General features: G+C 38.8%; 1 protein-coding gene across 2 annotated transcripts in view; it reads right to left on the bottom strand.

Annotated features, from left to right (window-relative positions):
- DPYD (dihydropyrimidine dehydrogenase) overlaps positions 1–24628 on the bottom strand; it is a 537067-nt gene that overhangs the window by 480954 nt on the left and 31485 nt on the right. For both annotated transcript variants that reach the window (XM_084637885.1, XM_084637886.1), the window contains exon 2: positions 21835–21945. In XM_084637885.1, coding sequence (XP_084494011.1) covers positions 21835–21945 — 111 coding nt within the window. The remainder of the gene's footprint in view (positions 1–21834; positions 21946–24628) is intronic.

Below are 24628 nucleotides of genomic sequence, written 5' to 3'. Positions count from 1 at the left end.
TGCTTTAGCAGCTGGTATATAAGACTCCAGTTTATGGAATCTTGAAACAACAGAGAGTGGAATCTAATTAAACAGGATTACATGCCAAACAAAAATTATTAAAAACAGACTAATAGACAATTGTTACGAATTTAGACGTCTATGCCAACTTCTTTCAACATGAACTTATATAACTGTTAAAGCAAAAGCTTTGTTCCTATAAAACCTAGACACTCTTAGCTTATTTTTTTTTTTTTGACCTGGAACAGATTGCCTTTCTACTCTGAAACACCACAAAAAGCTAAATGGTGTCATTGATCTCCTTTCACAGATTAAGCACCCATCTGCTATTGGATAAAATGATTAAAACATATATTTTTCATTTATTGTAGTGTTGCTGCTATGATTCATTAAAATTATATAGTTGTTATATTTCTAAATAGGAAAACCCCTAGAAACTTTGCTATAGTAACATAAATTAGATCACACAGATGCCATTTGCTAAAGAGTAACCTAGCATCCATTTGACTTATCCATGGAATATGCTCTTTTTTAAAAAAACGTGTTTGATACATATTGTAAAACTGTACATTCTGCATAATAAAGACCTACTAAATTCCTCCCAATTTGCTATGACTCCTTCTGGTATGTTCTCAAGGGGTTCTTATTCCAAAGCAGGGAGTAGAGGCTGCTTAAAACGATACATGACCAGCTGTTCACTAAGAAAAGAAATCAAATTTTTATTTTTTTTAAATGTACATATTCCTATTATCTTGAGAAAGACCATCTTGAGCTCTTGGGTGTTTACATAACATTTGACACTACATCATTCATAATATAAACATTTGTTATAAAGCAATCTTTACATTACTTTATACAGTCACCCTGGCCAAATGGGTTCTTTAAATGATTTTGAACATTCTACAGGAGCCATCTATATACAACGTGCTTATCAATACCTCAACAATAGCAGATACCCTTCCAATAGAAAAGGGGCCTTAAGTTTTTGTAATCAATAAAAGTCAATACAAGAAAATGTGTTAACTAGGATCCTGGGTGGTAATCAATGCCTCATTAGCCTAACAGCATTACCTTGTTTACTCAGTATTCCAGAAAAATATTCTCTTTAATGTACTGTGGCATTGTACATATATGAAAATGCACCATATAACTCATTCTTAATGTCTTCCACATAAACATGTGGTCCCCGAAAGCCAGAGTATTTTTGTAAGAATGGTATTGATAGGAGAATGCTTTCCTGAGAGAGCTGTTTTGGAACTCTACAGAAATTTTAGAAATGTTTTTAATAATATGTTAACTGTCATCAGTGCTGCCAGTGTAACTGGAAATTTCTAATGGGTGGGAAAGCACTTCAGATTTTACTTTCTCAATTTAAAAAAACAACAACAACAGAATTCCTTAAACCTAAAAGGCAAGTAATTAAATCGCAAGGTAAATTAATTAAATTTTTTTAAAAAGAAAGCACCACACTATAATTTCCACTGTAACGAAAGCTGTGAAAACCCTTCCAATTTCAGTTGAGACAGCATTCTGCTAACTTTTCTGTCAGTGTAGTCCATGTGCAAATTTCAAATGGTAAACGCATAAAGCTGTTCACATTCACACAAATGCAGAGTATCATGCTTCCATTCAAACTGTTGCCAGGGCAAATGCAGACACCATGTGCTTCAGCTGGGGAACAACATATCTGATAATATTGATACAGTGAAGAGGAGAAAGACACGTCTGAAATAAGCAGTGGGACAAAGCACACAGCATAACTAACACCAGAGAACTCAAGAGGAAAGAACAAAAACCTGTAGAAAATGTGGCAAGACAGCAAAGACATTGCTGAAAACAATATCCAGCAAAAGAAGCAGACAAGACAAAAAATGCCACTAAATAGAATGCCTACTGGCCTGCAGCCTCAGAGGTGGAGAAGCTTTATCTGAGCAAACAGGGGAAAGAAAATCCTTTAACTCCCCTCAAGGATTGAATCCCCCTGATTTTCCTCCTTTCCTCATGGCATTCAACTTCTTTCTGGGCTAGAGGAGTGGAGTCCTTGGCCAGTTCACCGGATAGAAGGATGCAGCAGTAATGCAATATCTCCTGTGCTAGTGAAGGGAAGTTTTAATCCCTTTCCAAGGGGCCAATTTATAACTGGGAACAACAGCTCAACCTTCCTTCTTTGGGAATTAAAATACAACCAGATTTTTAGGCCTTGCTGTGAGCATTTTACGAGTCATTGATTTTTGCTAATCAATGCTTTTATGCTAGAATTTAATCCTCACGGTCAGATTGGCCTGGGCATGGAGAAGGTTTTCACCTCTCTCTGAGCAGCCAGGGACTGGGTAGGTTAGGTTGTAAAATGCATAAAGTTCCAATTTGGCAGGTGCCCAGTTGAATTAATTATTCAGTAATAGTCCAGTTCTCTGATGAACTGGAATCGGAAGTGAATTAGGAGGCGGCATCTCCTAAACAAGGTGGTGAATGAGGTTGGGGCTCCCAAATGTCTGCTGCAGCAGGGTGGCCAAGCCCTTTTCCCCGTACTCTCCAAACTCTCAAATGAGGGGAGGATGGTGGGTCCCAGCAACGGTGCTGGAACCAGTTTAAAGGTTTATAGGGGGTAAGACTGAGAACAGCCCTCTCCCAGGTGGTATAAATTACTGGTGGACGATTTCCTGGTGTCTTGTCTTTCTTCCTGAAGTGTCTGAGACAGTAACATGCAGGTCAGCAAGCACAGTGGAAGCAATGCAACTGGGGAGGTCACCAAGCACATGGTGACCTCCATGTAGGTAACATGGTAACATGCAGGTCACCAAGCACAGTGGATGCAATGCAACTTCTGACGATGCCATACCCTTAGGGGATATTATCCTCAACAGAATGGACAGTTACAAGCTTCAACCAAGAGCAAGAGAAAGATCTCCCTCCAAGAAGTCCCTCGATTTATTAACTCCTCCATACAACACATCCAAGCACCCTTTAGGTACTGAAAGACTCAGAACTCTAGGAGTTTAACTCCACTCATTTGACTGAAACTCCTAACAGCTGCATGTGAATGAAGGATCCTACCATTGTTGATGTGAAGCCAAAGCTTTATTGAATGTGACTGCACAGACTCACTGTGGAAATCAAAGATTAAATAGAATTATTTTACAGCACCCACCCACTCAAGTGCAAGAGAAGAAAAGCAAACTCACACAGTGTAACATAAAATATCACCCTGTATAAACTCAGCTATAATTTGTGCACCTAATGGCTAACTCACTTGTGTACTCTCCCGTAATCATCCCTTGGAAACAAACAAATGACTAAAAATGAATGAATTACTGCACAAAAACAAATGAGGGGGTCCAATTTGAAAAAAGGGTCTGGAAGGGAAGTTAGAGGGCCAACAATGGTTGTTCTAAACACACGCGTGAAAGGGAAACAACAAGGAAGTTAGAGGGCTTTTGAAAAGTGGGGAGGGATGAAATTAGATAGAGCTTAGTGTGATGCTAGGACCACACCACAGAACTCAACACAACAAAAGCAAGATCACCTGCTGACTTCAGGTACATCAATGGAATCCTTAAACAGTGGGTGAGCCCAAATACTCGTCAGAACACGGCTCAAGGAGGAAGCTCTGACCAACACTCTTAAGGTCTTTAAAACCTAGAAGCGCTAATTTAAAGTCAATCTGCCACTTCGTAACAAGCCAATGCAAAGCACACTGGAATATTATGACTGTGATAGTTCAAATCAGCAAGTGGTCAGGGTGCTGCATACGATGAAGCAAGCCTACCGAGAAAACTATAGAGGCAGAATTACAATAGACTGCTTTAAAGAGGGGCCTCCAAGGACAGCAGCTGGGGTTGAGTTGAGAACAGCATGGAAAACAGGTGAGAATGCAGAGGGTCAGGGCCTCTGCACAGATCGTTTTGTAGGATCCATGAATTCTGAGTTCTAAATACCCTTCCCATTGTGCAGGAGGGGAGAGCAAACCTTGCCCCCCCCTTTTACCCCAATGGAACAATCATGAGAGAACTCTGCAAGAACCACCGCCCTCCCTCGAATATATGACACAGTAACTGGTAAAGAAGGCAAGATGCCCCTCATTTGGGAACAGGGCACTACGCACTTCAGTCCAACACTCAAAGAAAATTCAGATATCTGGAAAATTCTCCTTGTACAAATGAAAACCATCATGTGAGGCAACATATGACATAATAATACTGAGGCACTTCCCGCTAACTGGATGAAGGGCAGAGAAAGCAGACTGTGGATTGACTTGTATCCTGGAATACTACACAAGCTGAGTGCAGTCTTGTGGCAACACAACAGAAGACTTTGAGAGCAATGAAACAAATTTCCCCCTGTGATATTTGAGGATCCTTACTGTAGTAGAAAGTGATAGCCTGAGATATGAGTCCTGGTGTAAGGCCATGCTGATATAAAGCAAAGTTGTCAAGAGTCAAGCTATGAGTAAAAGTGAGGCCCTTTTACAAAACATACCTACTTGCAGAACTTGGCGAGAACAGAGCTGGTGTTGCACAAACACAAGCACTCCTAGGGACTAAGTAGTCACATAAATACATTCCAGAAGGGTAGTGCCAGAACACCCCAATACAGGGTTATGGTGTAAATGCACTCCTCAGAGATGATGCAGACCACACTGACCCCTCTTCAAGATAAGGTCAGGATGACAGGGTGATGAATAGAGAGGTTTTGATCAAACCAACAGGTACAAGGTAAAGGGTGGTAACTAACCACGTCATAGGGGCAATACATAACTGTTTTTATCAGTGTATAAAAGAGGGGTTTCAGAGGGAGTGTCTTTGTCCAGCCAGGGGGAATGGAAAGTCCCACCATTCACTGGGCTGAGTCCATTGCAATGGACATACATGTCTTAGTATCCTCATAGAGTCTGCCGGGTGTTATTACCATGCTTCATTGACAATAAACCTGACCGAATGCCTTCGCTACAGAAACCGAGTCTGTGGTGTTTGGGGCAGTATGATTGGAGCCTGCTGTACAGGCTATCTGGCCAGAGCCACTGCAGCACACAGAGAGAACACACACACAGCCAACAACTAATGACACTTACCACAGGTCAGGCCAAATATAAAATAAAAATAAGACTGTTGTCAAAGGAATTACTTAAAAGTAATAAGTGAACTTGGAAACTGCCTGCCATAGTCAAAGGCACAAGCACTAGGACTATGAGAAAATATTTTTCTCCAGATTTTTCCAGTGCAACTGAAATGCAGCTTCTCTACCCCCAAAATCAGATGAAGTCAGCTTTTGCCCAATGACGGTGACCCTCTATCACACAGGATAGGCTCAAACACTCAGAAAAACAAAACTACCATGCAACTTGCTCCTACTGGCTGTAAGAGTAACTTGGACCAACTGAAAAAGACTGCAGTCAGTGAAGGCCACTCCCTATGTGAGGATGCTGTGGCAAACTACCACTTGCATTTTATACCAGATTTTGCCACCACTGCCATTCCTCCCAGGAAACTGAAGGAGGAAGGTTGTGACTGTCAGTGCGCTGAAGCTTGTGAAAAAGCTATAGGCTCCAGAAACAGATATCAGAAAAATGCTACCTGGGTCTCATATTTTGATTCATATAATAGAATCATAGATATAAGATCCCTTCCAGCTCTACAAGTGCCTGCAGTACTTAGGGCAGGACCAAGTAAACCTAGACCATCCCTGACAGGTGTTTGTCCAACCTCCAATTAACGGGATTCCACAACCTCCCTTGGAAGTCTATTCCAGAGTTTAAATGTCCTGATAGTTAGAAAGCTTTTCCTAATCTCTAACCTAAATCTCCCTTGCTGCAGATTAATCCCATTACTTCTTGTCCTACCTTCAGTGGACATGGAGAACTGAACACCATCCTCTTTATAACAGACCTTAACACACATAAGACAATTTATCAGATCCCCCATTCAGTCTACATTTCTCAAAACTAAATGTGCCCAGATTTTTTAATCTTTCCTCATATGCTGGATTTTCTAAACCTATCATCATTTTTGTTGCTCTCCTCTGGACTCTCTCCAATTTATCCACATTTTTCATAAAGTGTGGTGCCCAGAACTGGACACAGTACTCCAGAGAGGCCTCAACCAGTGCCAAGTAGGTCTCATAAACGACACTCCTGTTAATGCACTAATGATATTAGCTTTTTTTTTTCCAACTGTGTCTCATTGCTGATTCATTCAATTTGTGATCCACTATAATCCCTAGATCTTTTTGAGCTATACTCCCACATAGCCAGGTATTCCCTCTTTTGTAGTTGAGCATTTGCACCTGTCTTGGTTGAATTTCTTCTTGTTGATTTCAGACCAATTCTCTCATTTTTCAAGGTTATTTTGAATTTTAATCCTGTCCTCCAATGTGCCTGCAACTTTTTCCAGTTTGGTATCATCTGCAAATTTTATAAGCAAATTCTCCATTCTATTATCCAAGTCATGAATGAAAATATAGAATAATACCTGACCAGGACAGACCCCTGCACGATGCCACTAAATATTCTAACCCAGTTTGTCAGCAAACCACTGATAATTATTTTTAAAGTACAGTCTTTCAACCAGTTGTGTACTCCCTAATAGTAATTTCATCTAGACCACATTTCCCTAGTTTGCTTATGAGACCATGATGTGGGATGTGTCAAAAGCCTTACTAAAATCAAGATATATCATGTCTACTGCTTCCTTCTTACCCACTAAGTCAGTAACCTCATCGAAAAAGGAAATTAAGTTAGTCTGGCATGATAGGTTCTCAACAAATCCATGCTGGCTATTCCTTATAGCCCTATCATTCTCAAGGTGCTTACAAATTGATTTTTTAATAATTTGTTCCAATATTTTTCCACATTTGAATTGATGTAATTTTGGATTACAAATTACTGTACTATCTGGGAAATGGAACAGAATCCAGCAGATTGCATCTCCCAGGATCTACTCAAATAGACAGATTTAAAAATAAATATGACAAGATCACCATACAAATAATATAATTTATTTCTATGTACTGCACTCTCATACTTGAGGACGATGAAAAAGACATTTGCATCAGAATCCATATTTTTTGCTGTAATAAAGTGTTTACATATTACTGAATGACAGAAGACTTCATTGTCTCATTCAACAACACCAGATGAGACAGAAGAATGTCACAGATGTAAAACGCAAATGATGTTTTTCAGTGTCATCATGCCTTGATCCTTTTATGTATTTTAGGCTTTCCTTGTGCTCACTCTGACGTCAGCCAGAAACATTACAGCATATGTTGGAGTGAGTCCACAATTCACATACTTAGGGGAGAAATCAAAGTCTAGATTCTTAACCAATTTCCATCTTCCATGAGATGAGGAGACAGTCCCTTTGAGATTTTCAAAGCATCCTAGGGGATTTAGATAGCTCTTCCATTAATTTCTCTCTAAAACAGCTAGTCTAGGAACAAGTTGCTGCCATTTTTGCAGAAGCACCTTGAAAACAAACTGCACAATGTAAGAGGATTATAGCTATATATGTTTTTATACCATATTCATGACTGTAGTATCTGAGATCTTGTTGTAGCATACCACTGCAAATGTGCAGTAAATCAAGAACCTCTTTGTCCCTATGGTATCAGGAAAAGACCAGAAAGAACATGAAATTAGAATGCAGCTACAAGAAAAAATAAGAAAAGCTGGCACGGGAAAAAGGAAAGTCACATGCTCATACAACATACATGATATACAATACACTTTTTCCTCTTACTAAACATACTTTGCTCCTGTTAATCCTTTTTCAGAAGATCAGAGACATAGGTTATTTTTTTGGCTGTGCTACTTATAAAATCTTCACCATCTGATCTGTCACCTAATTATAAATAATTAAGAATGTATTTCAGTCAAAATTAAATGAGAAAAAAGAAAATCATTTTCAATAAGCATAATGTTCTTTGTATAAGAAACTACGGCTCTCTAATAATTCTTAACATTTTTCCAGCACAAATCCTGAGAAAAAGAATCACACTTATTTCTCTTTCTTCATGAGAAGCAACTTAAAAATAAGAATTTTACTGTGTAGCACAAAGAACGGAGAGGAAAGGTGGTTGGGGCATTGGCCTGGGATGTGGGAGACCCAGGTTCAATTCCCTGCATCACCACAGACTTCCCACATGATCTTTGGCAAGTCATTTAGCTTATTTGTGCCTCGGTTCCCCTTTTGTAAAACAGGGATGATAATGCATAGGGTGATCAGACAGCAAGTGTGAAAAATCAGGACCGGGGGTGGGAGGAAATATGAGCCTATATAATAAAAAGACCCAAAACTCAGAACTGTTTCTTTAAAATAGGGACATCTTGTCACCCTAATAACATATGGTGATAATACCTCACAAAAGTCCCAAAGAGGAGACTGGGTATCGCTGGGATAAAACGACAGCCACTGAAATGTCATGAAATGATGCTCCTCTGACCAAAATGGTCACGGGAATCACACACAGAGCAAAAAACAAGATTTTATATAGTGACTATCATAATCAAGGTAGCCAAAGCTCTTAACACATTACATGATACTGCCAGTAATAGTAGTAGGTAAACACAGCTTTGACAATGCTTTCTCCTTACACAGCCTTGACCATTAGAAACCACCACAAAAGACCTTAATTTCGTGTGCCAGCTGATGGACAAGGACATCTAGCAATGAAATACCGTGATTTTGGCAATCATGATTGCTTGCTAGCTTTGTTTTCCTATTTACTGCCTGATTGGCATGGTCTTCACTCCCACTGGGAGCATCCATAGTCTTATCCTGAAGATCCTTCCTCTCCAACACAATCATGCTTTGGAGCCCCATGAATATTGCCTTCCCCATGAATGCACTGTCTTTGAAACCTTTTTAAACTGCTGTATAAAAGACCAGAAGGGGTGCTATTGAGCAATAGGAGGCACGCCCAGCTACTCTCCATAGCAACTGCCAGGAAAGCAAGGAAATCTAAGGTTCATATTTTCAAAAAGAGACATTGGAAGTGTGGCACCTAAATATGAATTTAGGCAACTAAATAAGTGGCCAGTGTCCTGTAGAGCAAGACCTCTAGGAAGTGTACAGATACCATATTGCCTGTATACTCTCCATGTAGATTTTGGTTTCCTGTGACACTTTCAGCAAGGGAACAGAAAGAAAGAAACCCAGGAGAGGGTAGCTGCAGAGTGCAGCTACATGGAGCAGTAGGAACTTTTGTTTACCTCATTTCTGTATATAGTTTCTGATCGTAACAAATGGTCAATCTTGAAACCAGCCTGCTAGTCAGTAAGATATTACAGCCAGATCTTCAGAAGTGCTGAGAATCCAGCCGTTCTGATGGACCCCAAACGGAGCCACAGGGTGCTCAGCATTTTGAAATCCAGACCACTCTCTAATCTGTTTTTTTCTGTCAAATTTCCTGTCTAACAAAATGCTGCATGTGATGTGCCTCTGAAGTTCCAAAATAGATTTGTATGGTATTGGAATGTATTATCTGAGAAATAGGATATGATCTTGTAATTAAAGAACCCTAATGGATTGCACAAGAATCTGAGTTAAGGTCGCATATTAAATCCTACCTTGTAACATTTTCCCAAACTGAAGAGTTGAAAGATCTGATCTTGCAAACACTTACATATGTGCTTAACTGTAAGTAGAAGAGCAGTCCCATTCTCTTCAATGGGATCATAAGAATGTTTGTTGTATCTGTGCCTAATTTTGTACTCTTAATACATTCATGTACTTTTTGTACCTAAATCCAATATTATTTAAATAGTACAATGCATAATAATGTTTAGATTTGTGTCCCATTGACTTAGATGCCTTAGTCCCATCATCTTATGCTCCTGAATCACTCAGGTAGTTTTGAATTTTATCCTAAAATCTCTAACACTGAATAGTTCTGAACAAACCTGAAACTCTTATTGTATCCTTTTGTAGCAAACATTGGATCCATTAGCCATTCCCCAACTCCCAAAAGGTGTTACCATTGTTGCAAAGGCCTAAGCAGAGTGGTAGGAAAAAGTGGAGCAATTAGAGATACAAGTCATTCGCTTAAGACAATTTCTGCTTTTTCCTCTGCAAGCCCTTTTCATCTGTAAGTTTCTAATTCCTTTTCTTATAAAACAATGTCCCCCATTCCCTTGAGTTTACTTCATTTGCGTTTTCCATTTCAAATTTTTCTTCAGTAGTGCCCTATCTTTTCTTTTTTCATTTTATTGCGTGGGGTTTTTTCCTCTTGTTCTCTTTCCCCTTGTTTGTTTTTCTTTCTTTCTTTCTCCTTTATTCTTCGCTAATTATTTCATGTCTCCGGGTTCTTTCCATTTTATAAATGTGTTGTGACTTTTTATTTAGTTCGTTATTGCATTCCTTTATTCTGCTTCTGCAGCTTTCTGATTTCTATGTGCTTGCCTAACTATTACCCAAATGGCTCCAAGCAGGACATTCTCAAATTGAAGAATAAATAAATTAAAAGAAAAATACTATCTGTGGTAGTGTTGTGTTGCCTAGCAACAGTGTGAGCCTCTCCACATCTTTTCTAGCGCCCTGGTGGTAAGGATGCTTTTCAGACTTATTGCTACAAACATATGCAAGATCTCATTCACACTGTTTGGCTGTTCGCTGACAAATGCACAGGAAGATATAAAAGACAAAATGGTAAACTCTACAAAGTGAGCATCAGGAACTAGGCATCCCAACCAGCATAACAGATCATAATAAGCTCTTTGGCGCAGGATCCCCTGCCTTGTTACATGGTCTATAAAACACAAGGTAACTACGTTATTTAAATAAAATTAAAATATTTCTTCTTTTGCAATTCAAGCACTTATGAGTTACTAAAAAAATCTCCACGGACAACTGGGTTTACATATATAGGTATAAATAGTCAATTAAACATTCAAAATAAGCTTTCTTTTTCTTCCAAACTTTCTAAAAAGCTTTAATCTACATAAAGGCAAAGAGCACTCTCCAATTTCTACAAAACAGAAAAAAGTACAAAGCAGCTTTGTGAAGCCTTGAAAGCATAATGGGATTATCAAAGAAATTGTGTTTGTTCCTGAAGCATTTGAACAAAATCCTGAGAGATACTTATCATCTGCAATTCCCATTGACTTCAGATGCGACAGAAGTAGAAGATTCAGTAACCCGCCCCCCCGCCCCCCAATTTAAAAAATAGACCAGTTTGCTAACGTTATGTTTACACTACAGCCTATGTCAGTATAATTTATGTCACACAGGGGTGTGAATGACCCCGAGTGACATAAATTACACCGACATAAGCACTTGTGTGTGCAGCGCTATGTCAGCAGGAGAGCTTCTCCCACCAACATAGCTTCTGCCGTTCATGGAGGTGGTGTTATCATCACAGGACGCACTGCAGCAGTGCAGCTGCATCAGCACAGCTGTGCCGCTGAAGCGCTGTACATGTCGAGATGCCCTTAGAAAAGTTCATTGGTACCAACAGCACTCATGTAGCTCTGCAATAGACGAATATCTGATTTTAGAGGTTCATTTATCATGATCTGCTAGAGAGTTAGAAATGTATGTTTGACCTCATATTTTTCAAACAATATAAGGCATTTGATTCTAGCTCAAGAGAACAGATGCTAAACTCACATCAGACTTGCTCCCCTCTCTGGCAACAATGATGGAATCCTTGAAGAAGACAATGGCAGCCTTGCCTAAAGAAAGGAATTTTCATGCTCTTTGGATGGGAATGGATGTGCCTGTATGGCCATAGGAGGCAAATACTTTTAAGAAATTTGGAGTTAAGGAAAAAACATAACAATGGTAAGGCCTGGCCTACACTAGCAAATTATGTCAGTTTAACCACGTCACCCAGGGTGTGAAAAATCCCCTGCGCAGACAGCGCTGGGTTGGCAGAAGAATTCTTCCATCAGTCTAGCTACTGCCTCTTGGGGAAGTGGATTACCTATGCCGATGGGAGGGCTCCTCACATGGGCATAGGTAGTGTCTACACTAAAGCACTACAATGGTGCAGCTGTGCCACTGTAGCATTTCAAGCACAGACTAGCTGTAAGAATCACTGAAAGAAAGGAGAACTATATAATACAGCTAGAGAAAACTTTTGTAAGGAACTCCTGCAGAGAGGGAAAGGTGGTCAACCACATGCACCAACCTCAAGTCCCCTGAAAATAGCATTATTGCTACAGATATTTTTATTGGAGGGTGGGGGGTACAGGGCTAAGTCAGCAGCAAAGGAATGTGATGTTTCTGTCACAGAGTATCAGTGGAAGGAGAAAGATATGTGCAACATAATCTTTAAGAAACCACTTGACAACAGTAACATATTACTAAATGAGGAATATCTTTTCCTGGACCAACTTCTGTTGGTGAAAGAGAGAAGATTTTGAGCTACACTGAGCTCTTCTTCAGGACTGGGAAAGGTACTCAGGAGTGTCACAACTAAACACAAGATGCAACAGATTGTTTAGTATAAGTAGTTAACACATATTCTGCAACCATTCAAGGTGAAGTGGCCAATTAACAATGCTCCACTCATAGGACAAAAAAGGGAGGTTAGTGGGTTACTGATTGTTGTAATAATAAAGACACGGGATTCATGGTTTAAGACCACAATTTTTAGTATCTTGCAAAGCTATAAATTTAAGATCCCAGGCTTATCTTTTGAAGGGGTTGTGTAGGCTTCTTTGAGGATGCAGATTGAGAAGTCAGATATGGAATGATTATTTTGTGAAAAGCATTTGCCATGGGTGATAGGGTATTTTTATCTTTTATCATTTTTCTATGTAAGTTCATTTTAGAGCATAGTGATTGTCTAGTTTCACCCACACAGTATTTACTGGGGCATTTACTGCACTGGATGAGGCAAATCACATGTGTAGAACCCATGGATCTTGAAAGGTGTTTTGTGGGGGAATTGATCATCATAGCAGTGGAGATATGTCCGCAGATTTTGCCTCTGTTATGGTTGGTGCTGCTTTGAGTTGGTGGATTGTGGTTTGTGGAGAGCTTGCTGCTGCTCCTGCTGAGTTTGGTGAGGTTGAGGGGTTGTTTGAAGGCCAGAAGAGGGGATTTCAAGAAAGATTTCTTTCAGGAATTAAACACTGAAGGAGAGGTAGGCGCTGCTGGTAGTAGAGCACACTGGAATATTGTTTCTTAGATGGCACAACACAATAGAGAAGCAACATTCAGGTTGTAAAGCCAAGCACTCAAAATTTAGGAAATGCCAGAATTAAGATAGCCTGTGCAACCATATTCTGGCCCTCTTGTGCACATGCATTAAAATATAGTCTCTAATTACGTGATTACATGGATGCATCACCCATCCATGATTATTTAAAATATAAACAAGCCAAACCCCAGAAAGTACCCCTCCTCTCCCATCCAAGAGAACTTTGTATTTCATCGTGTGCCAACAGTCAGCAAAAAAGCATCCAAACTCTCAGACTGTTTCAGACTCCCTTGGGAGGTATTCACCACTGAATCAATATGAAGCAAAGGACTGGAAAACTAAAAAGATAAAGCAAAGGGGGTTTATTCACCTGGATCTTTCAGCAGATGCTAGCAGACCTGCCTCAGTCTCTCAGAGTCTCTCTCTGTCTTGTAGGAAAAGGGGAATATATAATCTATGCCCTATTTCCCAGCATGGCTTTCCAGAAGCTAGGACTATTAATATGGCACTCATGGCAGATTACATCCCTCAGCCTATACAGCTCTCCTAATTCTCAGGGAGATTGGTTGGAATTGCCAGTATCCAGCCTTACTAATCCCTCACTACTGCTTAGGGGTAGGGCAGACACTGTTCCAGTGCCCTGCAACTATGTGTGTGCTCTGCATGAGGAGGGGCTCACAAGGGAAGGAAAAAGCTCTTTACATCCTTACACCCTCAGCACACTCATTAAAAGAACCAGACACAATGTCACCATAATGTACTTATGACTCTATAACAGAAAAGTTACATTACGGAAAGGGCTAATCTGTAGCAGGCAGGCAGATTTCATAACAGCTGATAAATTCTGATGATTATGTCTTAAGGACAAATTCCAACTAAGATAAAAAGAAGATAAGTGCTGTAACGTGTATCTTATGGAAACAGCTGGGATAAATCATTTTCATGTACAGATATAATGTAAGCCACAGTCACACTTGAATAAAATGTCTAGAAAACACAGTGTATGGTACCTATACAAAGAAATACAAAGTAATTAGTGTGTCTGAAAAATGCATGAGTTGGAATTTGCTAAATGATTAAACTGGTACATTTTAAAGTCCCTATAAATATTTAATTATTGATACTATGAGTAAAAGATAAGATCTCTTGACATTACTTTTCAACTCTTACTGATACTCAAAGTAATCCATGTTTTATTCATGTAAATTGTTTGTACATACAGTCAATCACTAGTAGAAAAAAAAATTCTCAAATTTTCTAATCACGTCAACAGATCCTAATGTAACATTTTCCACATTTGGGAATCAGAGCATTTCATTTAAGCAAATGAGTCTGGCCATGATACCACAAAGCACAGCCTGAGCAGACATCAGTTCCAAGAATCAGATGTCAAAGTGCTCCCCCTAATGTCCCTTAATCATCACACCGATTAGTGGCTGAATAGTGATGTGATTAAAAAGACTATTGCCATCGTATACCTATTCGTACTAGTAGCATTCTACGTATGTTCCACCGATTAGTATTTGAATAGGGTAGCGATTAGATAAACATCTGCTATTGTATACCTTTTCAGAAAAGAGCTAAACTTGCATATGTACACACACACACACACACACACACAGAACAAATAAATATTTAGCAAAAGTGAACTATAGGTTTAAGTTGTAAAGGTAATTGAACATATTTCCTTTAATAAGTGCTCTCTATTTCACAATATTTAGGAATATTTTTATAAATATACTAAATGTTTCATTAATACAGCTTTGGAGCTGGTCAAATTATTCAATGCAAATAATTTATCCAATAAGTTTCCTGTTCTCAAGTTATGGGTAAACTGACTGATATTTATTTATTTGTAATTTGAACAATTTATCTTTCAGGCCACCAGTTATCTGTGAACAGTTTGTTTAGATTATTCTCTAACTGTGGTGTACAACTGGTCACCAAAGTAGCAAATTTTTCCAGCTCCCTTACCGGACAACAAATATTTAAAAGAGGAGAGAAAGAGCATATAGCTGAAAATGGATAGTCTTTTCTACCCTTGCTTCTGCGTGTTTATGGAAATTTGTACAAACAGTAGTCATTCCTCAAACATTTGTGTTAATAAAAACTCATTTGTGCAAATGTTCACAAACAATTACAGAGATACAAAGTGAAAAGCTGTTTGACATTTGAACAAGTATTTTTTAGTACTCAGATGAACATCACCAGGTACATCATGCAACATATTGCATGTCTTAGCCTACAACACACTGCACAAACAGACTTAATAGTTTGTACTTTAACATGTCACAGAATAAACAATCAATCTGTTTATATTTCCAATATTTAAGAGGAGCTACAGAAAAATTAAATCAAATTGCTTTGACCAAAAGTGATATCCTTGGAAGAAATAGCTGCACTTAAAAATGGTTTGGCTCTTGGAAGATGTTGATCAGGTTTAGTAAATGCAAGCACAAAGAACAGTGCTACTACTGCCAGAAGTTCAATACAGACAAAGGCTATGGCAATTAACAATCCAATGTCCCCCTTCTTGCCTTTTTCTTTTGTTGAATTACATCCAACTTTTCCATCTGAAGCAATTCCTAATATTGTTCTATAGGTACATCAATAAAGTGTATAAGCAGTCTCAAGCAGTGTTTGAGAAGAAATGCTGAATTGATGGTTTGGATTATATCCTCTTCCTCATCAAAACCTCTCCTCAATATTCACAAGCCTCCTTCAGCCTGGGGCACAGAATGTCCTGTCCCACTGAACTCAGACTTCTCCAGTGAGTAATAAATCATAAAAAAAATATGTAGGGTCAAAAAACATTTTCATTTACAACAGTGCACCTCTCTCAATCCAATGGGGTCCAACAGATCTAAATGAGGACAGAATTTGGTTCATACATATTGAAATGCGAAATGCCTTCTAATATACACCCAACAGAATAAAGTATGCACATCTGGTACAGTGTTTACTCAGATAAGAAGCCTTTGTGGCAGGAAAAATATGAGATACCCAGAGCAATCCTGTGAACAGAAATAGTCCCTCAATAGGGCCCACAGAACTCGAATTAGTGTCACAACTCATCTCCTTCCTAGGTTTTTGTCTATTGGTAATTCAAAGACAGTAACACAACCAAAACCTCAGCCTAAATTTCTTCCTCAAGCATGGCTTTTTTTAGGATGATTGCCAGGACTGCCTCTGTCCTCCCTCTGGCTCAAATAAACACTTCCCTTGTACATCCTGGTTGGGAATGATCGGTTCCACCCGCCAGCAAGAATCAGTGTAACTACCTGAATCTTTAATACAGTTGTTTATCACCTAAATCTCAGGTGACTAAGCAAACGAGCCCTGCATTCCTATACAAGATCTTAAAAGTCTGAAAGCTGTTTTATAAATACCAATGACTTATTTCCCCTATAGTTTCTAGGGGACGTTGACTGGCTTCCATCTGCTGATAGAAACCGATTTTAAACAATAGCCTGGTTGTCTGACATAATAAACAAGTCACAATACTCACTTAAAGCACAAGGAACCTTCTTTAAGGAGAATACATTTTAGCTTTTTTGGTGCTTGGAAGGATATTAACATTTAGTTTCTACTTTCAGGGCAACCAAAAATGTCTCAGAGCAGACTAGGAGTTAAAATTTTGTTTGTGTGAGTATTCTGAGAAAATATGTAAGTCTGCCATCTGGAAGCATTTTAGACATTACAAAGTCACTGTGTGCATGCCTCAGCAGATGCAGCCTTTGTTCACAGAGTTTTGAGGGCTGTTAATTTAATTAGTTCTGTATTTTCATACACCCACCCTTCCTCCAGTGGTAATTCTACCCAGTCCCTATCAGTACAGTTTGATGAAAAACTGATGCTAAGGGCCAAATTCTGACCTAATGTAAATACAAACAGATGCAATTACCATGGACTTCAAATAGAGTTAATCCTGCTTATAAACAGGTCAGAATTGGATCAATCACAGGATGACTACGAGCTACCAATGTGATGTGGCTATGAAAAAGACAAATGAGATCCTAGAATGTATTAGGTGAGGCATTTCCTGTAGAGATAGAGAAGTATTTATGCTGTTGTACAAGGCACTGGGAATACTTCATCTGGAATTCTGTGTACAATTCTTGTCACCCATGCTCATGAAAGAGTAATTTAAACTGGAACAGGTGCAGAGAAGAGCTATTAGGATGATCAGAGCAACGGAAGGCATATCTTCAGAGCGGAAACTAAAAGAGCTTGGCTTGATTAGTCCAGCAAAAAAAGAAGGCTGAGAGGAGATACGATTGCTATCTATGAATATATCGGGGGTAAATGCCAAGGAGGATGAAGAGCTATTTACACTAAAAGATAATGTTGCCACACATGAACAAATGGATATAAACTTGCCACAAACAAATTCAGGCTGGAAACTAGAAGGTGGTTTCTAACCAGCAGAGGGGTTCTGGAACAGTCGCCCAAAAGGTGTAGTGGGTGCAAACAATTTAATTAGTTTTATGAGTAAGCTAGACAATTTTATGAGTGCAATTGTATAATGGGGTTGCTTGTGGTAGTGGGGGACAGTTTTCAACAGCCCTAGGGCTCACTTTCAGTTTCTGTCTTATATGCCTAAAACTCGTACCTTAGGTTGTCAGCCAGCTGCTGGCTGGGGTGAGGAAGGGATTTTTTATCTCTTCCCATTGTATATTTTTTTTTAAATCTCCTTCCTCTGAAGGGTCAGGGTTGGCCATGGCTAGAGATGCAGCATTGGGCAGTGTGGGCCTGGTCTGAGATAGCACCAAATGTTCTCTCTTTCAGGTGTTCGGCTGGCAGATTCTCATGCTCAGGGTCTAACTGATGGCCACCATACGTGGGGTTAGGATGGCATTTTCCCCCAGGTCAGATTGGCAGTGACCTTGGAGTTTTATTGCTTCCCTCTGCATAAGAATGGCCATACTGAGTCAGATCAAAGGTCTATTTAGCCCAGTATCCGGTCTTCCGACAGGGGCCAATGCCAGGTACCCCAGAGGGAATGAACAGAACAGGTAATCATCAAGTGATCCATCCCATCGCCCATTCCCAGCTTCTTGCAAACAGAGGCTAGGGACATCATCTCTGCCCATCCTGCCTAATAAGTACCGATGGACCTATCCTCCATGAATTTATCTAGTTCTTTTTTGATCCCTGTTATAATCTTGGCCTTCACAACATCCTCTGGCAAGAAGTGTGAAAAAATACTTCCTTTTGTTTGTTTTAAACCTACTATCTATTAATTTGATTTGGTGGCCCCTAGTTCTTATGTTATGAGAAGGAGTACATAACACTTTCTTATTTACTTTCTCCACACCAGTCATGATTTTATAGACCTCAATCATATCCCCCCTTAGTCATCTCTTTTCCAAGATGAAAAGTCACAGCCTTATTAATCTTTCCTTATATGGCAGCCGTTCCAGACCCCTAATAATTTTTGTTGCCCTTTTCTGAACCTTTTCCAGTTCCAACAGATCTTCTTTGAGATGACGCAACTGCATCTGCATGAAGTATTCAAGATGTGGGCATACCATAGATTTATATAGAAGCAATATGATATTTTCTTATTATCTATCCCTTTCTTAATGATTCCCAACATTCTGTTCGCTTTTTTGACTGCTGCTGCACGTTGAGTGGATGTTTTCAGAGAACTATCCATGACTCCAAGATAGCTGTTACCAGTCAAGAGAGATAATTTATACCCCATCGTTTTATATGTATAGTTGGGATTATGTTTTCCAATGTGCATTACTTTGCATTTATCAACATTGAATTTCATCTGTCATTTTGTTGCCCAGTCACCCAGTTTTGAGAGATCCCTTTGTAGCTCTTCACAGTCTGCCTGGGACTTCGCTATCTTGAGTAGTTTTGTATCATCTGAAAATCTTGCCACCTCACTGTTTACCCCTTTTTCTAGATCGTTTATGAATATGTTGAATAGGACTGGTCCCAGTTCAGACCCCTGGGGGACACCATATTTCTCTCTCTCCATTCTGAAAACTGACCATCTATTCCTACCCTTTGTTTTTTATCTTCTAACCAATTACCAATCCATGACAGGACCTTCCCTCTTATCCCATGACAGCTTACTTTGCTTAAGAGCCATTGTGAGGGACCTTGTCAAAGACTTTCTGAAAATCTAATTACACTATATCCACTGGATTCCCCTTGTCCACATGCTTGTTGACCCCCTCAAAGAATGCTAACAGATTGGTGAGGCATGATTTCCCTTTAAAAAAACTATGTTGACTCTTCCCCAACAAATTATGTTCATATACGTGTCTGACAATTTTGTTCTTTACTATAGTGTAGTTTCAACCAGTTTGCCCGGTACTGAAGTGAGGCTTACCAGCCTGTAATTGCCGGGGTCACCTCTAGAACCCTTTTTAAAAATTGGCATCACATTAGCTATCCTCCAGTCATTTGGTACAGAAGCTGATTTAAATGAGAGGTTACAGATGACACTTAGTAGTCCTGTAATTTCACATTTGAGCTCCTTCAGAACTCTTGGGTGAATACCATCTAGTCCTGGTGACTTATTACTGTTTAGTTTATCAATTTGTTCCAAGACCTCCTAATGATACCTCAATCTGTGACAGTCCCTCAGATCTGTCACCTAAAAAAAATGGCTCATGTTTGGGAATCTCCCTCACATCCTCACCCATGCAGACCGACGCAAGAATTCATTTAATTTCTCCGCAATAGCCTTATCATCCTTGAGTGCTCCTTTAGCATCTTGATCGTCCAATGGCACCACTGGTTGTTTAGAAGGCTTCCTGCTTCTGATTTATTTAAATTTTTTTGCTATTACTTTGAGTCTTTGGCTAGCTGTTCGTCAAATTATTTTTTGGCCTTCCTAATTATATTTTTACACGTTTGGGTTACTTGCCAGGATTATCTGGGTATATCTCACTTAATCATTCCCCATCACTGGGGAGGCTTCAAGCACTGGGGCACTTTGGTCCCTCCTATTCTTTGCCTGTGGCACATAATAGTCTAGTCTCCTGTGGGTTATATTACCTTTTGCTTGTTGGGTTTAGCATGTGAGTGCCGGCCGTGTTGGTGGCCTGTAATACACAGGAGTTCAGATTAGATGATACAGTGGTTCCTTCTGGCCTTAAGCTCTTTGATTGAGAAATTTACCTGCAAATGCCTTCTTATGCAATCAATTCCCATCCCTCCCAATGTTTGTTTACAATAGCTTCCTTACTTGAAGAAGGCTCAAAGAGAGTTAAACAATTCTCTACAATTTGATTTATGTTGAACAGAGAGTCCAGAAAGGCAGAGACATTTCCAGTGAGTTTTTGTATCTCACTAACTCCATCCATTTAACTGGCTACCAAATAAAATTTTGTTTGCTTGCTTGTGTCGGGGGCTTTTTGAAGCAAGAGGGAATGTATGAGGGGATGGTTTGTTTTTTAATGTAGTTACACAACTCTGTGACAGGGGAAAATGTTTAACCAAGTTTTAAAATAGGGACTATTTTCTGGATAGAAATGCAAAACTCCCTTCAAATTTTGTACTGGCATTTTAAAATTTTGCCCCATTTATGAACTAAAAAATAGGGAATTTCTAGCAGATAGCCACACACTATAACTACAGCATATTACCATACAAGTCCATTTTTAAAATATGAGTATACATACTGGTTACAACTGAGGCTTTGATCATGCAATGAGCAACTTGTGGGCAAACTCTTGTGCCTGTACAGAGTCCCATTGAACACAAAGGGTCTTTACACAGGAGCAGTACCCTCCCCACCCCCAGAATCCAACTGTACAAACAAATCCCAGGATTATGTAAAAGGTTCACCTAGAACCCTGAAAGAATGAAAAGTTACATGATATCTCAGATTCTGTTTCAAATTCCATCACCTACCCAGGTCCACAAATGTTTCCTGGGGCTTATAATGTTTGCACATCCCTATAAGTTTAAGAGCATCAGAAGCTTTGAGTGCATACTAGAAGTATACTTGCCAAGGGGAGGAGGAAGAAGCAGGAAAGTGGGGCATTTGCTTAGATGTTTCACTGCTATCAATGAAAGAGGACCTAAATATAGCAGGTATTTCTAAAATATGGTGGAACTCGGAAAAAACCCATACAATTGGATATCATAATAGAGATTACACTCAACAGAATATATAGCAAGGCTAAATATTAGTTCATAGGAGTGGGGGTGTAATACTCTACCTAAAAAATTCCATAAAACCTAATGAGATAAGACATTTGAGTTGAGAGGACTATCCTGCACAATCTGGACGGAAACAGTACAAATACGTGACAGGCATCCTTGATCAGGTGGGAGATCAAAGAGGCAACCATTAATAAAATATAATGGAAGACTTAACAACTACTATCATATAAAACTGGTCAAGTATCATATTGGAGCAAAGAACATACCTAGATCAATAGTGTCTAAAATAGCAGAGACGTACAAGAATTCAGAAAGTTTATGATGAAAAATCCTATTTCATGCAAAGAGAAAAAGAGGCATAATTTAAAATCTGGGGCCAGATTCTGATCTTATTTACACTGCAGTAAATCACTGAAGTCAGTGCAGTTACCCCCAATTTCCAGAGGTCTAATCATATGGCTGCTTAACTATGTGGGAAACGTAACTCTGAATTTTCTGACTTTTTTCCAACCTTAACAATGAATTAACATTTTCCAGATCTATCATAGGTACAGTACTTACTGAACCGCTCTTATCAGCATTCCTTTTCCAGTGTTTCTTGTCTTGTTTCTTTGCTGCACTTGAACATAGAATTGCATGAGTTTGCATACGGGGATTTAAAGCCAGAAGGTTCTGTAGAAAGAGAAAAGAATATTTTAAAATTCAGATAAAAAGCTCAAACAGCTAATACAATTTTTTAAAATGAACAGTGCTCAACTGATCCCACCTCACCAAAGCACAAATGAATGTTTTACAACAATGTTAAAAAACAGACAATAAAAAACAGGACTCGATAGATCAACTTCAAATTAATTTGTTTAGATTCTTTCCTGTTCCAGTTTATACATTCTAGATTTTGAGTATTTGAGGTACTGCTACATTTTAAAAAAACAAAACAGTATGACATCTAGTGGCAGCTCCAATCTAAATTTGTAATAAATTCTATTGTTGTATACTTCTTACCTCCCGTATATACATATACCAAGTAATTCTTTTTCATTATATTGCTCTAGGTAAAACCCTACATTTTGAGAATAAAGACCACACAGTGTTGCTTCATTGTTTCTAATCCCTAGGAACATGCTTGTATGTCCTAGTGAGAAGCTATACAATGTAAATTAATTCCTTCTCTCTCTGTAGGTTTTCCTGTGGTATAGCACAAATAAACGTGTGGAACACAGAAATAAAAGTCTTAATTGATCACTTCAAGACTGCACTCAAAATCAGACAAAAAGACAGACAATTAATTTAGTCCCAGTTCTTCCAGTGACAAGGGTTAATATTAGGGCTGTCAAGCAACTAAAAAAATTAATCGTGACTAATTGCACTGTTAAACAATAATAGAATTCCATTTATTTAAATATTTTGGATGTTTTCTACATTTTCAAATATATTGGTTTCAATTACAACACAGAACACTAAGTGTACAGTGCTCACTTTATATTTATTTTTGATTACAAATATTTGTGCTATAAAAACAAAAGAAATAGTATTTTTCAATTCACCTCATACAAGTACTGTAATACAATCTCTTTATCATAAAGTTGAATTTACAATGTAGAATTATGTACAAAACATAACTGCATGCAAAAATAAAACAATGTAAAACATTAGAGTCTACAAGTCCACTCAGTCCTACTTCTTGTTCAGTTAGTCACTCAGACAAACAAGTCTGTTTACATTTGCAGGTGATAATGCTGCCCGCTTCTCCTTTCAATGTCACCTGAAAGTGAGAACAGGTGTTCACATGGCACTGTTGTGGCCAGCGTCACAAGATATTTATGTACCAGATGCATTAAAGATTCATATGACCCTTCATGCTTCAATCACCATTCCAAAGGACATGCATCCATGCTAATGAGGGGTTCTGCTTGAAAAGATCCAAAGCAGTGCCAACTGACACATGTTCACGTTCGTCATCTGAGTCAGATGCCACCTGCAGAGGATTGATTTTCTTTTTTGGTGGTTCGGGTTCTGTAGTTTCCACATCGGAGTGTTGCCCTTTGAAGACTTCTGAAAGCATGCTCCACACCTCATCCCCCTCAGATTTTGGAAGGCACTTCAGATTCTTAAACCTTAGGTTGAATGCTGTAGCTATCTTTAGAAATCTCACATTGGTATCTTATTTGCGCTTTGTCAAATTTGCAGTGAAAGTGTTCTTAAAACAAACAACATGCTGGGTCATCATCTGAGACTGCTATAACATGAAATACATGGCAGAATGCAGGTAAAACAGAGCAGGAGACATACTATTCTTCCCCAAGGAGTTCAGTCACAAATTTAATTAACGCATTATTTTTTAACGAGCGTCATCAGCATGGAAGCATGTCCTCTGGAATGGTGGCCGAAGCATGAAAGTGTATACGAATGTTTTGTATATCTGGCACGTAAATAATACCTTGCAATGCTGTCTACAAAAGTGCCATGCAAATGCCTGTTCTCACTTTCAGGTGACACTGTAAAGAAGAAGCAGGCAGCATTATCTCCCATAAATGTAAACAAACTTGTTTGTCTTACTGGCTGAACAAGAAGTAGGACTAACTGGACTTGTAGGCTATAGAGTTGTACATTGTTTTGTTTTTGAGTGCAGTTACGCAGCAAAAAAAACTACATTTGTAAGTTGCACTTCCATGATAGAGAGACTGCATTATGGTATTGTATGAGGTGAATTGAAAAATACTATTTCTTTTGTTTATCATTTTTACAGTGCAAATATTTGTAATAAAAATAATAATATAAAGTGAGCATTGTACACTTTGTATTCTGCATTGTAATTGAAATCAATATATTTGAAAATGTAGAAAAACATCCAAAAATATTTAATACATTTCAATTGGTATTCTATTGTTTAAAAGTGTGATTAAAACCGCGATTAATTTTTTTGAGTTAATCGTGTAAATCAACTGGGATTAATCGACAGCCCTAGTTAATATATCTGTGAATTTCTTAAACTTTTGTCAATAGGCCTCTCATACCCCTACCTATGGTTACATGCATCATTCCTCACATTTTATAAATAAAGCAACTGAAAGGTTATTCTGGTAGAGCTGAGAATTGATCCAACTCTAATCCATTTAGCCACACTACCTTTCAGAATGCCAAATTTACATTCTTCATTGCCCTTTTGATAACCATTCTCTAACTACTAGATCTTACCCACCTCCTAGAGCATGAGAGGCCAGTAGGTGGATTCCTAATACTCTATTGCCATCTAGCATATAGTTATGTCACCCATTTGCAAAGTTGTGTCTATGTCCCCCTCTAGTGGCTAAACTACATAAAGGATAAGAGACTACTAGTGTTACCAGTTAGCCCT

The sequence above is a fragment of the Lepidochelys olivacea genome, assembly GCF_965140295.1.
Source record: "Lepidochelys olivacea isolate rLepOli2 genome assembly, chromosome: 8".
NCBI lineage: Eukaryota > Metazoa > Chordata > Testudines > Cheloniidae > Lepidochelys > Lepidochelys olivacea.
The sequence above is the reverse complement of the archived record's forward strand: the minus strand, read 5'-3'. Positions and strand labels throughout refer to the sequence as shown.